General features: G+C 46.0%; 1 protein-coding gene across 1 annotated transcript in view; it reads left to right on the top strand.

The window, feature by feature from the left end:
* The window catches only part of OCA2 (OCA2 melanosomal transmembrane protein), a 245,469-nt gene that overhangs the window by 75,546 nt on the left and 145,460 nt on the right, over positions 1-24,463 (top strand). The window contains exons 3-10 of the mRNA XM_061135017.1: positions 2,020-2,118; positions 6,742-6,930; positions 10,776-10,833; positions 12,831-12,903; positions 18,310-18,470; positions 20,222-20,304; positions 21,730-21,883; positions 23,505-23,576. Coding sequence (XP_060991000.1) covers positions 2,020-2,118; positions 6,742-6,930; positions 10,776-10,833; positions 12,831-12,903; positions 18,310-18,470; positions 20,222-20,304; positions 21,730-21,883; positions 23,505-23,576 — 889 coding nt within the window. The remainder of the gene's footprint in view (positions 1-2,019; positions 2,119-6,741; positions 6,931-10,775; positions 10,834-12,830; positions 12,904-18,309; positions 18,471-20,221; positions 20,305-21,729; positions 21,884-23,504; positions 23,577-24,463) is intronic.

Genomic DNA, 24,463 nt, shown 5'->3' with positions numbered 1-24,463 from the left:
AGTACCTCATGATGTGAGGTACATAAACAATCTCAACTGTTACATAGTCAGTTCAGTTCAGTTCAGTTCAGCCGCTCAGTCGTGTCTGACTCTTTGCGACCCCATGAACTGCAGCACGCCAGGCCTCCCTGTCCATCACCAACTCCCGGAATCCACCCAAACCCATGTCCATCGAGTCTGTGATGCCATCCAACCATCTCATCCTCTGTCGTCCCCTTCTCCTGCCCTCAATCTTTCCCAGCAGCAGGGTCTTTTCCAATGAGTCAGCATAGTCATTATTTACAAAATATGGGACAAAAGCCTAAACATGCCACCTTGGCCAATTTGATCTTGCCTCACACTCTATGTGCAGTCCATCTTCTGCGATGTTCCCTTGGCGAATAACACTGACCCTTAGATTTACATCTTGCTATAGTAGTAACTACAACGACAATCAGTTACACCCCCAATACAAAACAAAACCCAACTCCAGGTATCACCTGGAACTCATGTTGTAGTCCTTGCCCTCATGGGGTTAGAAAAGCCAATCACCACATGTGGAGCGCCTTTATTTTACATGGCCAAGTCCAGTCCACCATCTGTCCTTTGAAATTGCGGGAAAGCCTCTACAGGGGCAACTCCACTCCTGTGGCATTTTATTAAGGACACATAAAACCCCCCACAGGTGCTGCGCCAACTCCTTCAAGGAGGGGATTTTTGTGGCATTCACAGCCCACCCAAAGGTTCCAAATACTTTCACACTGTTCTAAATCTGCAAGAGTCCAAGGATAGTAGCACATCACAGGACACAGCCTTTACAGCACAGTGTCCTACTAAACCTACGTCACAGGACACAGCCTTTACAGTACACTGTTCTACATAAGACACAGTCTTTACAGTATACCTCTGCACAAACCAGTCCACTTTTGCATCCCCATAAACTGGATGGGACCCCTGCCAGCTCGGGCCTCCTTTCGGGGTCTTCAGACTTTCAAAATGGCATCTCGCATGCCATCCCTCTACTTCTCTCAATAAGGACCCACAAAATGCCCACAGATGTTGGGCCCATCCCTGTGTCCCAAAGTCACAGAGCCATGTTGCCAAGGGTTCCCAATGCATTTGCCAAAACTGTTTACTCAAATCGACCAACTCTGCCTGAGTGTGTGGTTGAACTCCCATTTGCTGAACAAAGCGGCATGGACCATCACTGGCACCATGAGGTGGATTTTCCTGCTGCCCTGAAGGTGAATATGAACTGTGCCCTATGCAATGCCGCACCAGTGTGCAATGTGCAAAGACACATGGAAGAACTAGAGCAGTGTATGTTGGCATTCAGAACCCCGTGGGTCTGAAGAACCCAGCATCTCTGAGAGGCAGTAAGTGACAGAGGTGATGAACGTTATATGAGACCTTGGGTCCCTGCTTGGCAGTGAGATCCATTATGCAGCAGAAAGTGAAGCACGGCAGTATTCTCTCCTGGTGGGTGCAGCAGCCGTAGCCAGAGACACGCTATATTCTCTCCTCACTTAATGACACAGCCATGACCCCGCACTAGTATGTCACTGCTTTCTAGGTGGAGCTCACGTATATGCACACTGCTGTGACCCACAGGGGCCTACTCAAGGGGCCCCCAGTGTGACTGATTCATGACATATCGACCATATACTCTGGCAGAGTTGGTCAACTTGGGTAAGCAGTTTTGGCAAATGCACTGGGAACCCTTGGCAACATGGCTTTTGTGAGGAAAAACTGCGTGGAATGGCAAACATGACTGGACTCTATTATCATGCTAAAGTGAGCCTAAAAGTATTGACTCCACAGCATCTAGTCTGTGTGAATTTCTGTTTGCTTCTCTAGTGTGGTTTAGCCGAGGGTGGAAAATTGTCTCTAATTATCTTAAACTCCAACTTTTTACAATTCAAACATAACACGTGAAGTTTACCACTGATTCTTGGGACACATTCTTGGATCTAGCTGTAACCACCAGTGAACACATCCTTCAGTTTTTGTTAATGACCCTTCCTTCACTGTGTCTTTCAGGTCTCACCCTCCTTTCTCCCAGGTCTTCAGCTCCAGGTCTAAAGACCCCTGCTTTACAGAAAGCACTCCTTTGCTGAGGAATTTCTCACAAGAAAAAGGGTGAGGTTTTTTTTGTTTCTTCCTTGCTTTCTTTCTTATAAAATTAAGAAATCTCTGAGCATTACACTTATGCTGGAGAATAAGATGAAATTTTACCTGACATGTTTGACCTCTGCTAGATCCTTGTCAATTCAATGTGTGTCCATGATTCTAGTGGTTGTATTCTGTGCCTTATGAATTTCCAAATAACCTTGATCATAACCTTGCCATAACTGCACAGCACATGTACACACTCATGGTGCACAAAGCTCTGACAAGCTGTCTATGACTGCACAGCACATGCACACACACGTGCGTGTGCACATCTCTGACAGGCTGTCTATGACTGCACAGCACATGTACACACGCATGCGTGCACACAGCTCTGAGAGGCTGTCTATGACTGCACAGCACATGTACACATTCATGCGTGCACACAGCTCTGACAGGCTGTCTATGACTGCACAGCACATGTACACACTCATGCGTGCACACAGCTCTGACAGGCTATGACTGCACAGCACATGTACACACACATGCGTGCACACAGCTCTGACAAGCTGTCTATGACTGCACAGCACATGTACACACTCATGCGTGGACACAACTCTGACAGGCTGTCTATGACTGCACAGCACATGCACACACTCATGCGTGTGCACATCTCTGACAGTCTGTCTATGACTGCACAGCACATGTACACACGCATGCGTGCACAGAGCTCTGACAGGCTGTCTATGACTGCACAGCACATGTACACACGCATGCATGCACACAGCTCTGACAGGCTGTCTATGACTGCACAGCACGTGTACACACGCATGCGTGCACACAGCTGTGACAGGCTGTCTATGACTGCACAGCACATGCACACACTCATGCATGGACACAGCTCTGAGAGGCTGTCTTGAGAGGTCAGGGCTTCTCCACTGGAGTTGAGGTTGGCACTATCTATAGACAGTTTTGTGTCACAAATGGGGAAGCAGTACTGTTAGCATTTATGGCAGAGGGCAGCAATGCTGCTAAACATACTGCAATGCACAGAACACCTCCCCACAATAAAGAATTATCTAACTCAAATGTCAATAATTACAAAGTTGTAAGTGTATGATTTGAAAGAAAACTCTACTTCTTATAAGTTCCATTTGAGGATAAACCTGCCTGGTTCTGAAACCAATAAGCAGAGCTGCTCTGTAGGATGAATTACAGACTGTCTCCCTTAGGGTGAACCCTAATGCAGTCCTCCAATTCATCTCCTCTTCCTTCTGCAGGCAAACTTCCAGAAACCTGGGTCACCTCATTGGTGTTCTCCGATTGCTCACACATTACAATCTTGGGACATTGTCCTGGACCTTCTTTTCCTGCCCACTGACCCTTGCACTCAGCCTCCCTCCCACAGCCTCTGAGGAACTTCCCACCTTCTCCCTAGCTCTGTCTGTAACTGTTTGGGGGCCTTCACCATGTAGGCTGCATCAGAATTTGAGGGTGCTCATATGCCATGTGGGTTCCTGGTCTCACTGTCCAAAGACTCAAGTTCACAGGAATTTGATAGGGTATAGGAATCTTGATTGTCACCTTCCAAAGCAGAGCCAGTCTGGCTTCTTCCAGGAAACTCTTGATGACAAGTTGTGTTTCCCTGAAAAAGTTCCCACTGAGTCCATTTTACGAGAGGGAACTCCTCTCCTCCTTGGTTCTCCAGGTCAGGCCCACTCAAGTTTAAGGGGGCTCAAATGTCACCTCCTTTGCAAAACCTTGGTTCCTCCACAACTCATTCAAGAGTCAATGCTCCTTCTTCTTTGCTCTCAAACACCAAATGCATGTCCTGACTTTGGAACTTGTCCTTGTGTTATCTGTGGTTATGCCTGCCAGCCTGAGTCCTTTTCATCCCATCCCAGCACCTAGTAAGGCCTCTCCCACCAGGGAGATAACAACTCTCATCTCTCCTAATGAGTAACTTTGAAAACGAACACTTCACCCATCTATTCCCTTTAATGCTTTCCTTTGAATTACTTGATAAACTGTTAAGGCCTGAGACATTTTCAACTCATGATTCTCTAGAAAACCAAGAAGTCAAGAACATGAAACCTTTTATCCTGAGCTTGGTTCACGACCCAGATAATCACAATGGTATGATCACTCACCTAGAGCCAGACATCCTGGAATGTGAAGTCAAGTGGGCCTTAGAAAGCATCAGTACGAACAAAGCTAGTGGAGGTGATGGAATTCCAGTTGAGCTATTTCAAATCCTGAAAGATGATGCTGTGAAAGTGATGCACTCAATATGCCAGCAAATTTGGAAAACTCAGCAGTGGCCACAGGACTGGAAAAGGTCAGTTTTCATTCCAGTCCCAAAGAAAGGCAATCCCAAAGAATTTCAAACTACCACACGATTGCACTCATCTCACACGCTAGTAAAGTAATGCTCAAAATTCTCCAAGCCAGGCTTCAGCAATACATGAACCGTGACCTTCCAGATCTTCAAGCTGGTTTTAGAAAAGGCAGAGGAACCAGAGATCAAATTGCCAACATCTGCTGGATCATCGAAAAAGCAAGAGACTCCCAGAAAAACATCTATTTCTGCTTTACTGACTATGACAAAGCCTTTGACTGTGTGGATCACAATAAACTGTGGAAAATTCTGAAAGAGATGGGCATACCAGACCACCTGACCTGCCTCTTGAGAAACCTGTATGCAGGTCAGGCAGCAACAGTTAGAACTGGACATGGAACAACAGACTGGTTTCAAATAGGAAAAGGAGTACGTCAAGGCTGTATATTGTCACCCTGCTTATTTAACTTATATGCAGAGTACATCAAGAGAAAAGCTGGGCTGGAAGAAGCCCAAGCTGGAATTGAGATTGCTGGGAGAAATATCAGTAACCTCAGATATGCAGATGACGCCACCCTTATGGCAGAAGTGAAAAGAACTAAAAAGTCCCTTGATGAAAGTGAAAGAGGAGAGTGAAAAAGTTGGCTTAAAGCTCAACATTCAGAAAACTAAGATCATGGCATCTGGTCCCATCACTTCATGGGAAATAGATGGGGAAACAGTGAAAATAGTGTCAGACTTTATTTTTTTGAGCTCCAAAATCACTGCAGATGGTGACTGCAGCCATGAAATTAAAAGTCGCTTACTCCTTGGAAGGAAAGTTATGACCAACCTAGACAGCACATTAAAAAGCAGAGACATTACTTTGCCAACAAAGGTCCATCTAGTCAAGGCTATGGTTTTTCCAGTAGTCATGTATGGATGTGAGAGTTGGACTGTGAAGAAAGCTGAGCACCGAAGAATTGATGCTTTAGAACTGTGGTGTTGGAGAAGACTCTTGAGAGTCCCTTGGACTGCAAGGAGATCCAACCAGTCCATCCTAAAGGAGGTCGGTCCTGGATGTTCATTGGAAGGACTGATGTTGAAGCTGAAACTCCAATACTTTGGCTACCTCATGCAAAGAGTTTACTCGTTGGAAAAGACCCTGATGCTGGGAGGGATTGGGGGCAGGAGGAGAAGGGGACGACAGAGGATGAGATGGCTGGATGGCGTCACCGACTTGATGGACATGAGTTTGGGTAAACTCTGGGAGTTGGTGATGGACAGGGAGGCATGGCGTGCTGCGATTCATGGGGTTGCAAAGAGTCGGACATGACTGAGCGACTGAACTGAACTGAACCGACTGGAACACAAAGGCCTTGGGATGCTGAGGGCTGTCTCACATCACAGTTCAGAAGCAGAACATGGATATTACGTATTGGTTTCACATAGCCTAGTTTGCATCTTTGAGCTTCTCCTTATGAATAAAACTTTTTTTCTTGTCGTGAACAAGTCCTAAAGCAGTGATAAGGGTTCAGGAGAATCACAATGCCCAATTGAGCTAACTGTGTTTGAGAGGCATAACATAACAGATTGTGGCTATTGTGTCAATATTGTCATCCCACAAGTATTCCATGCAATACAGGGAAATTCTGGGCTTTGGAGCAGCCTTACTAGAGACAAGTGCTGGCTCAGAATCTGTACTGAAGGAGTTGTTCAGAAGCTCAAGAATTCAATAAAAGTAAACAAATGCATCCAGATGTAATTTTGACAAAAATTTATAAGACCCCTTGATCCATCCTTCTAGATAGAGGTCTTGTTCTTGGGTCCATCTAATCCAGTACTGATGTTCCTCATTCCTGTTCGTGTAGATGTTGGGCGGGAAAACAATATAGACAATCTTCTCTACAGGTCCATTACACAAAGATACCTAGTACAGAGGAGGGAAGGCCTATATCACTCATCCTGCTTCAGGATGAGTATAATAGAACCAGGTATTGAGAACTGCAGCACAAAGAGAAAGCAAAAACTGAAATGTACTGGAGTTGGTCTGAGCCAGAAAAAGGTTTACTGGAAAATTCCAAACTCAGAACAAGCTGATGTTTCTTGAAGGGCCACAGTTTATCTTGAAGACTGTGTGACCCCAGAAGATTTCCCTGAAGTCAAGGGTCTGTGATGTCAAGAAAGATCTATTCCTACCAGTTTGACAGTATTACAGTGTTTATGGTCCTTTTAAAACCCAGGGTTGATTTCACATTTTATGCTCACCTTTTAGATGAACTGTTTTGGAGATGCTACTGTTGCTGTGAAAATAACCACAAAGCCTCAATTTCCAGGTCATGGTGCATGCCCATTTGCCACCCAGAGTTCATTACTGGTGAAGAATCTTGGGAGGACAGCTCAGCTGAGTGGGAGAGAAGATGCCTGCTAAGCAGAGAATTGGCAGGTTCCTCTGAATCCGCCTCCTTAGAGAAGGGGGAGCTTCTGGACAGTGCTCGCTTCAGGTTCCGTCTTGCCGAACTGAGGTAGGAAGACTTGGAGCGCCCCGGCTGGCACGGGGTGGTGGTCACACAGCACGTGCTCTGGGACTGGGCTGGGGCAGGGATGTGGGTCTTGCCCTCAGGACATCCTCCCCAAGGACAGGGTGGAGCTGAGGAAGAAGGCTGGGTGGCACTTTCCTGGAAAGTAGTCTGCTTTTCCTTCAGGCCTTGGAAGACAGATAAGAGCACATTTGAACCAGCATGGAACTTTTAAGGATGCAGGAAAACCCGATTACAGACCTTAGTGACTAACATCCCATACTCCTTTCTGTTGTGTGGCTGAGGTCTTCACGCCCATGAGGGTTTGTGGATGGGAATAGTCCCTGTGGTGTTCTAGAAGCTGATATTACCATTTATAATTAGTGACTAAAGTTTCTGCACGTGCAGTGGAGTGTTTTAGGGGTGTCTCGCTGATCCTGTTTGTGATGCCAATCATCTTGCTGAATCTCACTGTGCGTACTGTTTACTGAACCCATGGTAGGCAAGGCATGAGCTAAGGGGCTGGAAGAAAATGTAAAGAGCTGCAGGAGAGGCATCTCCTGGCTGGCACAGCAAGCACAGCAGCAGACATAACATAGCTGCACACAACCCTCCAGGGCTTTTCCAGGTGAAGCTTACATATATTTCCAGAACAAGAGAAGCCCGTGGCCAAGCGAGTACCTCGTGAGGCACATGTGCAGTGCTCTACGTGATCTCAGCTGTTACGTAACCACGCAAAGTCACTGTTTACAGAACGTGGGGTGAGAGGGCGTGAGAGCAAGGGACGAGAGACTGGTGCCATCTTGTTAATTTCCTCCCAAGGGGCACGGGATTGGGTGGGTCCGAGAGGGGCCAAGCCCTCCATGCGTATATAGGAGGGCAAAGCGTGCACATGCCCGGGGGATGTGAAGGCTTTTTGCAGGACCACCCGCATGGGTCAGAGGAGGAGTGCTCTCTCTGCTTTGTGTGCTGGGGCTTCTGCGTGAGCATTCACCTGAAAGAAGTGTTCTGTTGAGAACCATATACTTGAAAGTGGCTTGTTTAGGAACAGAATAAGGCTTGTGGACCAGGACTGCCAAGGTCCCCATTCTGTATCTGCTCAGAGGCAGCTGAGGAACCAGCAGGGGCCAGACATGTCCATGCAACTATCTCCTTGTTGCCTGGCATTCCCTTTGCTCACAGCCTTCTGTGGCTTCCACTAGGATGGTCTATGCGAAAACCCATGGATAGGTGAGAGGACACCATGAAGCTATCAAATATTAGTGTTATTATTTCTCTACATAAGGGGGCCCATCTTTTCTGAAGCTGTTTGAAGGCTGATTCAAAGTGTACCTGCCTGCATCCCAAAGTGTATCGGTCTTTAGCCAGAAAGGCCCACTCTCAGTTGTCCTGTTGAAGTGACAGGCAATCCTAAGAGGTAGATAAAGGAAGGTACCTCAGAGAGTAAGGATTTTGCCTGAGGTCATGCATGGGCTTCCCATGTGGCTCAGCTGGTAAAGAATCCACCCACAATGTGGGAGACCTGGGTTCGATCCCTGGGTTGAGAAGATACCCTGGAGAAGGGAAAGGCTACCCACTCCAGTATTCTTGCCTGGAGAATTCCATGGACTGTATAGTCCATGGGGTCACAAAGAGTCGGACACGACAGAGTGTCTTTCACTTTCACTTTCATGCAGGGTTTTGAGAGAAGCAAAGGGGTAGGGGCAGGAATGTGACCCCACGTCCCCCACCAATGCTTGACCATGGAGATGTCTTTTCTACCATGCCTCCTGATAGGGATAGAGTGAAGGGACAATGTAGCTAATTAAATCCCACTTGGGGAATGTAGTGGAAAAAGTGTGAGAGACTCTTGTACTTTAATGATTACTCAAGAAAGCATGTTTGCTTAACCACAAAACCAAAACCTAGCAGACATTTTTAGCAACAGGCCATGCAACAGAAGCACAAGACATGTCTCAGAACAATAAAACAGTGGTGGCATGAGACACAATCCTGCCTAGTGAGCTCAATAACGTGCTCTCTGCACACATAAAAAATTAATGATTTGTGAACCTAGCTTGATCATATAGGGACAAGAAAAACTCCCCTGCTCAACCTGGAGGAGGATGGTGGAAGCTTGCATTTACTCAAGAAAGACAAAGGTGTCTTCTCCCCTTCCCCACTTTACCTTTGATTATAGAACTGTGGCCCACTGAGTTCTCAGGCTGTGACACTGTCTCACTCACTCACTTATAAGCCTCACAAGTGTCCTGTTCTAATAAATCACTTCTATCTGTTACTTTGTCTCTCGCTGCATTCTTCTGCACAGACAGAAAGGACCAGTAGCTCTTCAGAGCCCCCTGAAAAGACACCTAATGGCTTCACTCCTAGCCATGTGTAGTTTCTGTGCCATGGCTGGTCTTAGCTACAGGCATGGTAAATATTCAGCCAGTTTAATCTGCTATAAAATTGTTTGAATTATGTGAAAGCATGTGAACAGGTACCTGGTCCTCGTCGCTCACCATGGTGGTAAGCCCTGATACCGTGAACACCCTTCTGTAGCATGCTAGCTCACAACTCCAGAGGATGCGAGGTTCTTCAAATATCCTGTGGCGTGGAAAATAGGATCAAGTACATTTAAGCCTTTACATTCAGTAGTTGTTTTATCTTTTATGATTCATAGAGCAGCTGCCTCAAACTTTCCGCTTGACTGAAAGATTTAGTGACATTCTTTTTAACATGTCTAGAAAATACTACACATTATTGTTGAAACTTGTAAAAGCTATTTTGGATGGTTAGCTCTGCTGTATGTGTCAGTTATGTAGAAAGACATCTGTGTTTAGGGTAGTTCAATTAATGCTTCTTGCTTTAAAAAGAAATATTTTTTTATTCCCATTTGAATAGGAACTATTGATCATAATTTGGAAGTATGCTATGATTATTCATCAAATTCGTTAAATCTAAAAGAATGCAAAACAAGGTTTTGCCATTTTGAAAGGATCAGAAAGATTTTGAAAAAGATGTCCCAATATAGACTTTCTTACTTCATTCTACAAACATGTATCAAGCACAAGCTGTATACCAGCACCCTATCTTTGGCAGGAGCTGAGCACAAATATCCCAGTGCCTGCCCTGAAGAAGCAGCCAGGGGAGAGCAGCCTCCAGCAACTGGGCAGTGATAGCATCTTCAGGAGATGGGATCTGGTGGGTCCTGAGGAGGTGAAAGGAACAGAGATAAGCCTGGAGTGGCTGCCAGGACCATATTTGCCCAAAGGTCTGAGAGTCACAATGGAGAAGTGTGTAATGATGACTATCAGGGGTCCACAGAGGGCTGGATTGTCTGCTAAATTATCTCCTAAGGAATTCTTAAAGGATTCTGCTGGTACAACCAGTTATAGCACTGCAAATTCTTTCTTGAATTGTTTGGTTATGTCTCAGTCAATGTTTATTCAATGATCAAATCCATGTTCTTAGCTTCCAGAAAACTTAAGGGAAAATAATTGATAAATATGAATCTGAGAGCCAAGATAAAGCTTGTTTCCAGGAAACCAGAGCCTTTAAAAAGCTAGTAAAGAGGCCCAAATCTTGAACTTTAGCATCTCTGACAAGGAGATGTGTTCAGACATTCAGGTTTAACTTTGTTTCCTCCTGTAGCCTCCTCTGAACTGCTCCTCAAGAAGCTGTGTGTTTACAACAGGTCATTGGTATTCTCAGCAGTATCCTCCTTCATAATGTTATAGAAAGAATTCCACACACGGCTTTGAGATGGACATTAGTCAAGGCTTCGGCAGCCATCTGAGGTTTGACCTTTGTGGGTGCATGCAAATAGGACTGCCCTCAGCGTGATCTGGGACCTGTCTTTTCTCTTGCAGGTGCTGTGTGCGGTGGCTAAAAGTTGCAGGCTTATTTGTCTTTGTGGTGCTGTGCTCTGTGAGTACCGTGGCATGCTGGGCCTTGCTGTCTGCCTGGCAGAGCCCCTGGGTGCTTCGGGCTGGGTAGCAGGGCACCCGAGGTGTGGAACACACGCATTTCTCAGGAAGAGATGCTGAGGGAATGTGAGACGGCAATCTGGAGGTGGCTAGGGAGTCCCGCCCTTAGTCGTGTTCCTCTGCTTTTGTCCCGCTTTGTACAGTGGAAACCGTGAGGATCTGGCTGTGGTCTGTAGAAGGCAGCTTGCCCCGGGGTCTTAATCCCTACCTTAAGTAGCTTTTGCCAAATTCTCTTTTCAACCACATACAATAAGCACTCTTTATTTGTGTTGGGAATGTCCAGCAATCATGGTTGCCCCTAGGAATGTCTCAGTGCCCTTTTGGGGTGGTGCCCATCTGAGTCATGCTGTCTGGGAGAGAGTGAAGTTCTGTGTCTGCCTCTTCCCTGGAGACTGCTCTGATTTTACTTGCCCTACATCCCCAGGGACGGTTGCAGAGCTAGAGCCCTGGAGGCAACCTGAGTGCTCCTCTGACTTGAGGTGTCATGAGTGTCGTTGCCAGCATTTGTGTGGTATGTGCCCTGATGTGGCCCTAGCCAAGATCACATTGCAGGCAGTTAAAACACATTTGCTGAATGAGCAACTGTGAGCCTCCCCCCGCCCAATCTGTGTGTGTGCATGTGGATGTGAGGATTTCTGTCTGCTGTGTGTTTGTGCATGTGCAATCCTCTGTGGGACAAGTAGGTCTTTTGTGGTCTGTGACCATTTCGAGCTTGTGTGTGCACCTAGGGAGTTATTTTTGCAGTTAATAATTATTATCTAATTTTAGCATTGGCATAGATACTTTGTGTGGGCCATTTTTGAGAGACCCCAATACGTGACAGGGTGTGAGACTGTGAGCAAGGGAGGGGTGGACGAGTAGTGTTTCCATACCTGTGCCCTCTGGGCTCCAGGACTGGTGTGGTTATGGCCCTTCTCAGCAGGCACTGTGGGGCAGCTGTGCTGGGCGCCCTTTGTGACTGGAAGCTGCGTGTGTGTGACCATGTGTAGCTGTAAGCACATGGTCTTCGTTATCTGTGTGTGTGGGCACGAGGACTGGGGTTCTATGCGTGTGCAGGATAGTGCATGACCAGAGTCGTCTCTTCTCAGTGTGACGTGTAGAGAGCCACATTGCCTCTCAGACAGCCACGTTGCATCTCAGACAGCAAGCGTGCATGAAGTCAATATTGGCTGAATTGAATTGAATACAGGCAACTCTTTAATAACCCACAAGGGAGGAGAGGAGGGGTCCAGAGAAAGGAAATCTAGGCTAAAAACAATTGCAGTGAACTGAAAGCTTTATGAGTTTACTTTCTTGGTTGCCAGTTTGCCTCTCTGCTTCCTGTTCAAACAACTGTGTGTTTCTGAAGACCCAGCTGCTTAGCACGGCCCAGTGGGTGGGTGTCCTGGGATTCTCCAGGGGGAGTGTGGGTGGGCCAAGCCTCTCCCGATCCCCGACAGCTCGCCTGACCTCTGTGTCTGGTCTTCACTCTTCTAGTAATCGAAATTTTGGTGTTTTGTGGACACAACCAAAACAGAATTTGAGAAGTTTGTTTTGAACCTCTAATCTGTTATCTCATCATCACTTTAGTTTAGCTTCTGAGGGTGTATAAGGTGCTCTGAAAATTCCACCGTGTGAGCTCTCACCACCATATGGGTTGTTTTCCCCACTCTCCACGTTTACCCTCCTTTGACAATTTAATTTTAGGGCTGGGTAGTCAATCCTTAAAACTGTCAAATATCAGTAATCAAGGACCATTGTAGCAAAAAAAAAATAGTTTAATGGTTCATAATTTTATCTTTTAATATCTCAGAAAAGCTATTCAGAGTAAGTAGGTAAATTTTGGATACATCAAGCAGCACAATTATCATAACCCTATTTTCAGCTCTTATCAAAGTTACTTAAATCCTATTGCTCTCACACCACAAATCTATCATTAAATGTTTCTGATTGTTTCAGATTTTATTTAGCCTGTATCCAGATCAAGGAAAGCTCTGGCAGTTGCTGGCTGTGTCACCGCTGGAAAGCTACTGTATCTGAACCTCTTTTGAGACGGACAGTCACCCGAGGTTGAGTCACAAAGTGAAAAGACCTGAGAACTATTATGATGGTTGCCCAAGGTCACAGCATAAGCAATCATGATTACTCCCCATGTGCGTTTTTGTTCCTGCAGGATGTTTGTTGAAAGATGAGGCCTCAGAACATAAGGGAGGGGGCTTTAGTGAGACTGCAGTGGGTGGGTGGTGGAGAGGTTCCCCGTGGAAAGGTGACAGCAAGCAGTGTATTTCAGTTAAGGCCCGGCTTTCTGTGGCTGTTGGATGCTCTTTCTGTCCCCCCAACCCCACCCCAGCCCCTGTCCTCTTATGTTTTAGCTTGAATGGTTTCTCTTTACCTAGCTTTAAGTTCATTGGTTCTTTCCTCGGCAGTGTCATCTGAGTTTGATGATTGCTTGGTTTCTTATCCTCTGGAATCTCTTGCCATTTTATAGGTCTCAGCTGCTACAACAGAATACCACAACCTGGATGACTTGAGCAACAGACATTTATTTCTCACAGTTCTAGAGGCTGGACATCCAAGATCAGGATGGGCTGACTTGGTTTCTAGTGAGCACTCTTTTTCTGGCTTTCAGATGGCCACCTTCTCGCTATGTCTCCTGTGTGTGTGTGTGTGTGTGTGTGTGTATAAAGAGTGAGAACTCTCTGGTGTCTCTTCTTACAAGAACACAGATGCTATCAAATCTGGGCCTCAACTTATGACCTCATTTGCTTTCAGTTACTTCTTTAGAGACCCAGGCTCCCCAGGTGCCTCAGTGGTAAAGAATCTGCCTGCCGATGCAGGAGATGCAGAGACCTGGATTCCATCCTTGGGTCAGGAAGATCCCTTGGAGGAGGACATGGACATTCAGTCCATAGCACAGAGATGAAGTTTTAAGTTGGAAGGTCTATGGGCCAAGGGGAATTATGTAAATCCAGTTAAATGTTGGCTGTGTTGTGGTCTATGGTTGCCATGGTAACCGTCAGTGCCCCAGACACCTGGAATTTCTCAGCCTTCTTTCATCTGCCTGCCAGGCCCTGCACTGTTCCTACCAATCCTTCAGGGGTAGGGCTGCTTTCTCATCTTACCTGCCCGCAGCTCTTAGGGTTCTGTTGTACTCTTGGGCTCCAGATTTGATGTGCTTCCCTAGCAAATTCAAGCTTTCTCAGGGGTCTTCCTATTCCACTCACTGTCCCTGTGAGAACTTGCTGGAGTTCATGGAAGAAGAGCCTAGAAGATGTTAACATCCCTATTCGGTGGCTCACCAGGCCAAGGTCAAGGCCTAGTCGAGAAGAGGGCCCAGAGGATCCTGACTCAGGTTCGGTCAAGGAGGACGTTCTGGCCAGTGCTTCTGAGCCCAGCGTTAGATGAGCTCTGAAGCAAGCTGAAGGAGAAGCCTGAGAGACTCCGCAGTTGAGGTGAACCTTGCGGGTTTGTTCCGGGCACTGCCGCGGAACACTGCCGGCAGCCCAGTACTTTGCTCGTGTGCCTTTCTTCCCGTCGTGCGTGGGCCTTCAGGACATAGTTCTCAGTGCTGAGAGCACCAGAGCGGAGTGGATGGCCACGTTTGTTAGAAGAGCAGTGTGGAGACCACGAGCTGGGAACACCCAGGAGAGTGCCCTGGTGCGCACAGTGGGGCTGGGTTGAGTCAAGCTCGACAGACGGCTTAAATTTGAGTCATGGATTTGAGCAATGGGAAAAGCAAGAAGCCCATGGTTGGGTACAATAGAAGAAGAAGATGATTTCTTTGTCTTCTCTGTTCCATGACCTGGTCTGGCTGGGACTCTGATATAGGTTCAAAGGACTTGAAGGATGATACTGTAAACAAATATTATTAGTTAGACCAAGGTTTTTTTGGGACATAAAATGTGGTGAGAATCATGTTGGTCTCCAGAGAAGCATGTAGTTTCTTCGCTTGAGGAGGTAGACCAGGGGGGAGAAAAATCTAAAACACACCATAGTATGTTGTGAGTGAGCTCTTTAACAGAGTAAGCCTGATCTACAGAGGACACAGGAAGGAGTGAGGATCCTTTCAAGCTGTGGATGACAAGAAAGGGTTTAAGGAGAGGAGAGCTTGAGCAAGATCTCAAAAGATAGTGGGGTTCTGTAGGTCTGGGGGAGGCCTCTGAGGCAAAAGCAAGATATGACCTTAGCAGAGCAGACCTTTCAGCATGGCTGGAAGGCAAGGATCAAAGCTGCCTGCAGGGTGGGCTTGACCACAGGTCCAAGTTGCTGGGATCCATAAGTCACTGCTGACACCAGAACACTGCAGTGGGCTTTGACTTCCAGGCACAATGTGGGCATCTGGAAAGACAGAGGGAAGGGAGGGCAGAGGCACATGTGGTCCAGTGTCCCTTGGATTTTGTGTGCACTCCATTTGCGTGGTGGTTAATCACAGCGTGTTTTATTCTTCCTGCTAGGGTGTGACACCCCCGCAAGGACAGAGGCCTTGTTCCATTCTCCATGCTCTTTGCTTGCGATGTGCTGTACTCTGATTAGTCACTCAGTCTGACTCTTTGCAACCTCAAAGATTGTACCCCACCAGGCATCTCTGTTCATGGGGATTCTCCAGGCAAGGATATTGGAGTAGGTTGCCATGCCCTCCTCCAGGGGATCTTCCCCACCTAGGAACTGAACTGAGGTCTCCTGCATTGCAGGCAGATCCTTTACCAGCTGAGCTACCAGGGAATCCCCATAAACATTCATTACATTATTAGAAGAAGAAGCCTCTGCTTTTCTGATATTAGCCTTCGAGGGTGCTGATCCATCTCCTGGGTTTCTGCAAGGTCTCTAACGTTTATTCTGTGCCGAAATATCTTTTTCCACTCCATGCATATCATGTGTCTGCCTTGGAGAGAGACTAAGACAGGAATGATTTCAGTGTGGCAGAATCACCAGGGTCTCTTTGGGCCTTTCCCTATTATATCCTGCCTCATGTGTGACTTCTGTTTGCCTTTGTCCTTTTTGGAAGCCGGGTACCAGCATAGCTGTGGGTAGATGCTTTCTAGCCAAGAGCTGGCTGCCCATTAGCTCTAATATAGAAAACAGTGCTGATAAAAACACTTTCTTTTTTAAAAAAAGTATTTATTTTAATTAGAGGCTAATTACTTTACAATATTGTAGTGGTTTCTGCCATACATTGACATGAATCAGCCATGGGTGTACATGTGTCCCCCATCCTGACCCCCGTCCCACCTCCCTCCCCATCCCATCCCTTAGGGTCATCCCAGGGCACCGGCCCTGAGTTCTCCCTGTCTCATGCATCGAACCTGGTCTGGCGATCTATTTCACATATGATAATATACATGTTTCAATGCTATTCTCTCAAATCATCCCACCCTCGCCTTCTCCCAGAGTCCAACAGTGTGTCCTTTACATCTGTGTCTCTTTTGCTGTCTCACATATAGGGTTATCATTACCATCTTTCTAAATTCCATATATATGCATTAATATACTACATTGGTGTTTTTCTTTCTGACTTTTTTCACTCTGTATAATGGGCTCCAGTTTTATCCATCTCATTAGAACTGATTCAAATGCATTCTTTTTAATGGCTGAGTAATATTCCATTGTGTATATGTACCACAGCTTTCATACCCATTCGTCTGCTGATGGGCATCTAGGTTGCTTCCATGTCCTGGCTATTATAAACAGTGCTGCGATGAACACTGGGGTACACGTGTCTCTTTCAATTCTGGTTCCCTCAGTGTGTATGCCCAGAAGTGGGATTGCTGGGTCATATGGCAGTTCTATTTCCAGTTTTTAAGGAATCTCCACACTGTTCTCCATAGTGGCTGTACTAGTTTGCATTCCCACCAACAGTGTAAGAGGGTTCCCTTTTCTCCACACCCTCTCCAGCATTTATTGCTTGTAGACTTTTGGATAGCAGCCATTCTGACTGGCGCGAGATGGTACCTCATTGTGGTTTTGATTTGCATTTCTCTGATAATGAGGGATGTTGAGCATCTTTTCATGTGTTTGTTCACCATCTCTATGTCTTCTTTGGAGAAATGTCTGTTTAGTTCTTTGGCCCATTTTTTGATTGGGTCATTTATTTTTCTGCAACTGAGCTGCATGAACTGCTTGTATATTTTTGAGATTAATTCTTTGTCAGTTGCTTCATTTGCTATTATTTTCTCCCATTCTGAAGGCTGTCTTTTTACCTTGCTTATAGTTTCCTTCGTTATGCAAAAGCTTTTAATTTTAATTAGGTCCCATTTGTTTATTTTTGCTTATATTTCCATTACTCTGGAAGGTGGGTCATAGAGGATCCTGCTGTGATTTATGTCAGAGAGTGAAAAACACTTTATCAGGATATTTTTGTACTTTTAAAAATTTGTTTGTTTTAAAATAAATATATATATATATAAAACAACCCAGTGCATCTTGCTGGGGGAATTTTAAAAAGGGTTAGCTATTCACTGGCACTCCCCAACAGTCTGTTCAAATCCTGTAAACACTCTGGCAACAGTGAAGTTCTGCCTTCTCCCAAGTCAACTCCATAAACAACCTGTTTCTTTAAGGGTTTTGAGGGAGAGTAAAGGGGTTGGTCACTGAATCGTCCTGCAATCAGTGAGCTGCTGCTAAGACTTTTGAGACCTCACACAAGACATAGATCATTTTGAGATTCATGTTTTTGCACCTACAACAGCTTTCTCTTCTGGAGCAAAATAGCTGGGCTAGCTGCTGTTTAGAATCCATGGTGTGGGCCCCAGGCCTTGCAGCAGAGCTGAGAGGCCGCTGGCACAGAGGGAGGAAGCCTGAGAGCACAGACCTTACATCTGTGCAGCACACCAGTGCAGGATGTAGGAATGAAGGGGCCAGGTTGTGGTGGGGACCTAAGTGCTTGAGGGTTACATTTTGAGAGGAAGGAGCCTCTTTTCCCTATAACTTCCCTGACTCAGAGTCCTTCACAAGCTTTGCAGGGATTTCCCTCCTCTCACTGCAATGGACTTCACTGGTTTAGCCAATTTCGAATTTCTTGTTCAGTTCTCCCTGTGATTTCCCACCAGCCACCTTAGGATTTGGGCATGGCTGTGGGTTAGTTCATCTGTTCATTCAGGAAGCCATCCTGTCTGCTGCTCACCATGAGTCCAGGAACTGGGACAGGTGTTTTATTCTGGCTGCCAAGAGTGTTAGCAGAGATGATTGTAGGATGCGAGACACCAGCTAGATGTTAAAGCAGATGATTCAAAACACAATGAAAGAAAGCAAAACCAATTGCGTGTGTCTGGAGTGAGGGGCTGAAGAAGTAGGAGCAGTCAGGGGCAGGTGGAGGGGAGGGCCTGGACGCTCCATTCCTTGTGTACCTTCCGAGATGGGTGTTCCCTGAGAGGGTGGGGGCCGGGGGCGGCAATCCAGGCCGCTCCTTCTTGTTCTGTAGTTTACCTTGACGCTCCCCCAGCTGTGAACCTCAGCAGCCGTGCAGACTCCATGCTGCTCCAGGTGGACCTGGCAGGGGCCTTGGTGGCCAGTGGCCCAAGTCGTCTCGGGAGAGAAGAGCACGTGGTGGTGGAGGTGACCCAGGCTAACACTGCAGGCTCCAGGCGGCGGCGGCCACAGCAGGTTACACTTAAAAGTTATTTGAAAAGAACTGTAAAAACTCATTTTATTTCTTTATAACTTGAATTTCTTCTTGAATGGATTTGATGGGAGCCCTAGAGTAATGACACCATTATTAGGCAAGCCGTTATCTTTTACTTTGTCATGGAAATTCTCTTTTCTCTAAGGCGGTTATAAAACTCTCACCATTTCAGTAAAGTCAGGCTTTTGAGGTTTCTTTTTTTCAATTGATAGTGTTTTTTGGGGCAATTCAGGGACACATATATTTGAAAGTGCAGTTAAACCTGACCCTTACCTCATGGTGCAGAAGATAGTTCAACACCATGTTTCCCTTGAGTTTGTGGACTCTTAGCTAAGACTGTGTCTGCTTTCCCCAGGCTTCTCCTTCTGTACCAATATGACCTTGTGCTCATCATCTAAGGCAAGGACTTTAAGTTCACATCCTGCAAAGGTTAGGAGAGCCAGCAGTCCCGGCCACCATGTCCCAGAGCCCAGACAAGGCCTAGTTTCTCTCTCTTGTCCCTCAAATCCTGGTCTCAGGGACTCCCCTGGATTTCCATGATGACTTCCATATGAAGTCATATCCCTAGTTCACAGATTTTCCCTGTTATAACTAATAGAAGGAAACGCTGCTGGTATACGAGGTTGTGTCATCCAAAATGGAGTATAACTGCAGTAATGGTGGGGACAGCACCTGTCACATATTCTTCTGCCATACAGAGCAGTGTCCCCACAGCCAAAGTCTCATTGTGAAGAAGGCTGCGGTTTCATGGACAATGGCTGATGCAGCACTGCTGTTCTAAACTGGTTGCTCTGGCCATGGTCTTAGGACATAAACTTGTCTTCCCTGTATGCATTGCATAGTTCGCTGGCAAGGCTTCCTCAGTAAAGATGAGGTGGGCACAGTTAATCTGCTGATGGTTCCCTCTGTGACCTTGTGTGGAGGAGGGCATGACCTTTTGTAGCCTGTGACACATTAATAGTTGCCTACCCTTGGGTCTGTATTGAGCTTGCCTGCTCCAGAAATACAACACAGGAGATTTTTACTGAAGGGTTTTTTTTGTTTTTTCTGATACACTCTTTCCAAACATGAAAGTTTTAAATTCAGGCTTTGACCAACTTCAGAGTTCCTGTTTTCGATTTTCCTTATGATTTGTGGGTGGCAAGACTTCTGTCCTCCCACTGAAGTTTCCCCAGCAGCCACAGCCAGGCCTCCCACCTCTCTCTGCCCCACCAGCACCTCCATCTCTGCACGCATCTGGCCCCTTTCATCTGACTTTTCCACTCCTCTGCCCTTGACAAGGACACCTTGGCCTGTGAAAATGGAAGCTCATCCTCAGGACCCCCTCCCACAGGCTTCTGGGACCTGGGTGTGGAGAGTTTCTGCCTCCAGTTTGCAAACAGAAAGCAGTCTTTCTGGTCAGTTGCCTCAGTGGGTTCAGAAGACTGTGTCTCCAGTAACGTGCAGTGATTTCCTTTTCTCTTAATAGGTTATATTTACTTCTGTATTTCTGTGTCTTTGTACATGAATTTTGTGTTTGTATTTTCATATTCTTTTTCTTAAACACAGCCCTCCAAATCACGGATGTTCCAGCTGCACGTCACCTGGCTGTCTCTAACATCCCTGTGTGAAAAGCATTTGTGCTCTTCTCCTTTTCTTATCCTAGACAAGCACCTACCCTGAGCACTGCTGGACCCCAGCTGATGGCCCAGATTCAAAGCCTTACCAGGATTTCATGCTTCAACTTTTGCAGGTCACTCATAACTGGACGATATTTTTAAACCCAAGCAGAAGTGAGCACGTGGTGGTGAGCAGGACATTTGAGGTTCTTAGCAGGTAGGTCTTGGTGACTGAAGTCTCAGGGAAGCTCCTCTGGGACATGTTCCCTAGAGAAGTATGACCCTTGGGACTCCAGTTATAAATAGCTAGGCAAGTTATGGGCTTGGAGTTGCTTCTCTTGTGTAGCCAGTGATCATGAGTCTGTGGTGGGTGTCAAAACCACAGGTGTCAGGAAGTAAGACTGCAGAACCCATTTTGAAGCAAACTATGTTTTACAGCTGATACCATTAATATCATGAAGCTATGTAATTGGGTATTCTAGTATATCTTAGAACTCTTTTTTCTGTAATGCCACTCCATGTTAAGTCTGTACTTTTGGTTACTACATAAGTTTGCTAGGCCTGCTATAATAAATACCACAGACAGGTGGCTGAAACAGTAGACAGCTATTTCCTCAAGTTGTCAGCAGGGCCTGCCCCTCCTGAGGTCCTTCTCTTTGGTGTGTAGATGCTGTCTTCCCCCCATGTCCCCAGTGGCCATCCCTCTGCATCTCTGTGCCCCAAATACCTTTCCTTACAAGGACACCAGTCATGTTGGTGTCACTGTTTTTCACTTAATCACCTTTGTGAAGACCTTATCTCCAAATACAGTCACATCCTGAAGTATGGAGAACTAGCATGTCCAGATATGAGTTTTGAGGGGACACAATTCAGCTCAGAGCAGTTACTGAAATTTTAGAGTCTTTATTTTCACCAGGCCATATACTGTTGATCTGCATACTTCTTGTTCCTGGGGTTTTCCCACCATTAGTGACAAGCTGACTACCTGTTCTCAGGTTGCACATGACCCTTTTTCAAGTTTCTTGCATGTGAGAATCATTGGATTTGCTATTTGTTAGCATGGGCTTCCCAGGTGGTACTAGTGGTAAAGAATCCACCTGCCAATACCAGAGTCATAAGAAACAGAGGTTCGACCTCTGGGTTGGGAAGATCCCCTGGAGCAGGGCATGGCAACCCACTCCAGGATTCTTGCCTGGAGAATCCCATGGACATAGAGGCCTGGCTGGCTACAGTCCATAGGGTTGCAGAGTCAGACACAACTGAAGTGACTTAGCATGTGCACAAAGCAATCAGATGTGTGGTGAGGAGGAAGATGGAAAATTAAATGGTTTGAACCACTGTGAACATCTTTGCCCCTGTTCATTGCTGGGCTGGTGGCACTGTGGTGAGGCAGGCAGTGCCTGATGGAGGCTGAGGAGCTATGTCAGAGGGCCTGGCTATGGGGAGGCTGTGCATGTATTCTTGCAGCTCGCCTGTGCTCAGGGCCCCTCGTCTGGCAGGTTAGGCACTCTGCGATCGGTTCAGGCTCTGGTTATAGCCGTGGACGACTGGTGTTGGGAAGAAAGCTGAGGGAGCAAGTGCTAATGGTTGATGTCAGGTCTGTTTCCTTTACCAGTGGTAAGATATTTGCTTCATTCTTCAGAGAGCCTGTTTCCATCAGCGTCCGAGCCTCCCTCCAGCAGACCCAGATTGTTCCTCTTCTGATGACTCATCAGTACCTCCGCGCAAGTGTTGAAGCACAAGTGACCATTGCTGCAGTCATCCTCGCTGGGGTCTACGTGCTAATTATATTTGAGGTAACTTGCATGTCTGCTCTCCTGGGTTTATCTGTGCCCACAGGTAAGTGTATTTTAACATGTTGGGTGCTAGGCATGGGCTCAGTCTTGCATTTTAATCGAATTGAAATAGTGTCTTTCCTAAAAAGTAACATTTCCCTCATTCTAGGTAGAAAATTGCTCTGTACTGCAATATTTGCTGAATCTAGGCAGTTGTCATATGCAATATGAGTTTTGCCAGGCACTAGAAAAAGTTTATTGAGAAAACTGAATGTGCACATGATTTTCTCACCCTCGATTTGCTGCTCACACAGAGTGCCCCTGAAGGGACAAGTGTTGAAACTTTCTGAGAATCAGGGTCTTCTGTAAAATGGGCATGTTAAAATACCCCCTATCTGCTTCATAGGATTGTGTGCATGATGAGGACCTTGGGCTATGTGTGGGGAAGGATTATTATTTGTTATGTTTATCAACTCAGCTAATGAGCCCAGTGATTTCATGTCCCATCGATTCAGTGTTTCTGGGGAATTTTAAGTGTGGCTATACCTTCAATAGCGTGAAAAGAGGTTCAGACACTGCCTGACGGGGAAGGTCCATTGCTGTTTTAGTTGAAACCAGATTTACAGCAACACACAGATGGGGCTTTTGACTCCACTGGGTTCAGCCTGGAGGATCAGGAAGTGAAGGTGAAGGGGTGTGTCTTCTCGAAGTATGAAAAGTGCCCTGGAGCTTCAAGGAGGTGATCTGAGCGGGGAGTGGCCAGGAAAATTCCTGAAGTTCCCTGAGGCTGTCTGATCTGTCTGTGAGGAATGCTGGCTTCAGCAGCTTGAGCCCCTAGTTGTCCAACAAGGTCCATCCATGGGTTTAGTTGCTCTGTCTCATGTCTCTTTTATTCTGGGGCAACTCTGTTCTGTGCCCGCCCCCCCAACCAATATCATTATCATTTCAGGGTTCCTATGACCACACACACACTCTGTGGTCAGGCAGAGTCTGGAGGGTCCAGGAGCAAGTTTCTGAGCAGTTTCCTCCTCAAGGGGCCACAGAGAACATATTACTTCCTCCAGTGGTATTGTTTAAGGGCAGGCTGCTTGAGATGTAGAGCCCAAGGTTTTTGTTGAGGTGATTTTATAATCACAAAATTAATACACAGAAACCCCTTGCATTCCAATACACTAACAATGAAAAAATAAAAAAGAGAAATTAAGGAAACAATCCCACTCACCACCACAACAAATAGTATAAAATATCTAAGAATGAACCTACTTAAAGAGACAAAAGACCTGTATGCAAAAAGCTATAAGACCCTGATAAAAGAAATCAAAGAACATGGACAGATGAAGAGATACACCATGTTCTTGCGTTGGAAGAATCAGTGGGAGACCTGGGTTTGATCTCTGGGTTGGCAAAATCCCCTGGAGAAGGGCATGGCTACCACTCCACTATTCTGGCCTGGAGAATTCCATGGATTGTGTAGTCCATGGGGTCTCAAAGAGTCAGACACAACTGAGCAACTTTCACTTTCACTTTCAATAGGTATGGTATAGAATGGCCAATCTTCACAGATACTTAGACCAATACAGGTTTCTGTGTGTTTTAAAATCCTGTGGGTTAGAGTGAAGTAATGTTCTATGCTTCTTTCCAGATTGTTCACAGAACACTAGCAGCCATGTTGGGGTCCCTTTCAGCTTTAGCAGCACTGGCTGTGATTGGTGACGTAAGTTGTAACATTTTGAGTCAAAGGCTTAGCATTTGATAGAATGTCAGCTTCAAAGACAGTCCAATAATTAGGTGTTAGCTGGTTAGTTTTTAATATACTATTTCACATTTCCTATTAAAGGCATGAACTAATGAACTTTATAGCATTGATGAGCAATTAACATTTGACTTTATGACATACACCCCAGTGGTGTTATTCTCCATCCTAGCTGAGGAAAGGCTCATGATGGTCAAGTATTCAGCCAGGCCATGCAGCTGAGCAATGTTAGAGCCAGCCATATGTGCTGTCAGTCCTTGAAGACCAGGGGAGGCCATCCTGGCTGGAGCAGAGAGGTGGGACACAGTGAGGTTGGGGACAGACATCAGGAGGTCCCTGGAAGTGCATGTCTGGGAGGTGATACTATCCCCTCAGGGTCTGAGCATGTTTCACCCTGCAGGGACATTGGAATGAATGTAGAGAAGCAAGAGAGGCCAAATACTCTGGAGATGAAAGCCTGGGGATGTTTGAGGAGCAGTGCTGAACTGACCAAGGTGGCCATGGAACTTGGGACTGAGAAAGAACTCTGTAGACTTTCAGAGATTGTTGTGAAAAATGTTTCTAAAGGCCAGTCAGTCAACCAAAGAGTAAAAATAATATGTGAGACTTTGCTAAGTTAGTTATTTATTGTTTTTTCTTTTTCTTTTTTATGGCTAGAGTTGGTATAAACAAACACTTTAAGGGTGAAATGTTCCAGAATCCTAAAACTTACACATAAACCTCTGTTGTTTTTATTAATTGTTAAGGAGTAGTGTAGTAGTAGTTATTTAATTTTGGAAATAATTGATGTGGCACATGGCTTGTGCTGCAGGAAACTCTCTGGACCACTGTGCAGTCCTTTTCCAACA

The sequence above is a fragment of the Dama dama genome, chromosome 33 (assembly GCF_033118175.1).
Source record: "Dama dama isolate Ldn47 chromosome 33, ASM3311817v1, whole genome shotgun sequence".
NCBI classification, from domain to species: domain Eukaryota; kingdom Metazoa; phylum Chordata; class Mammalia; order Artiodactyla; family Cervidae; genus Dama; species Dama dama.
The sequence above is the reverse complement of the archived record's forward strand: the minus strand, read 5'-3'. Positions and strand labels throughout refer to the sequence as shown.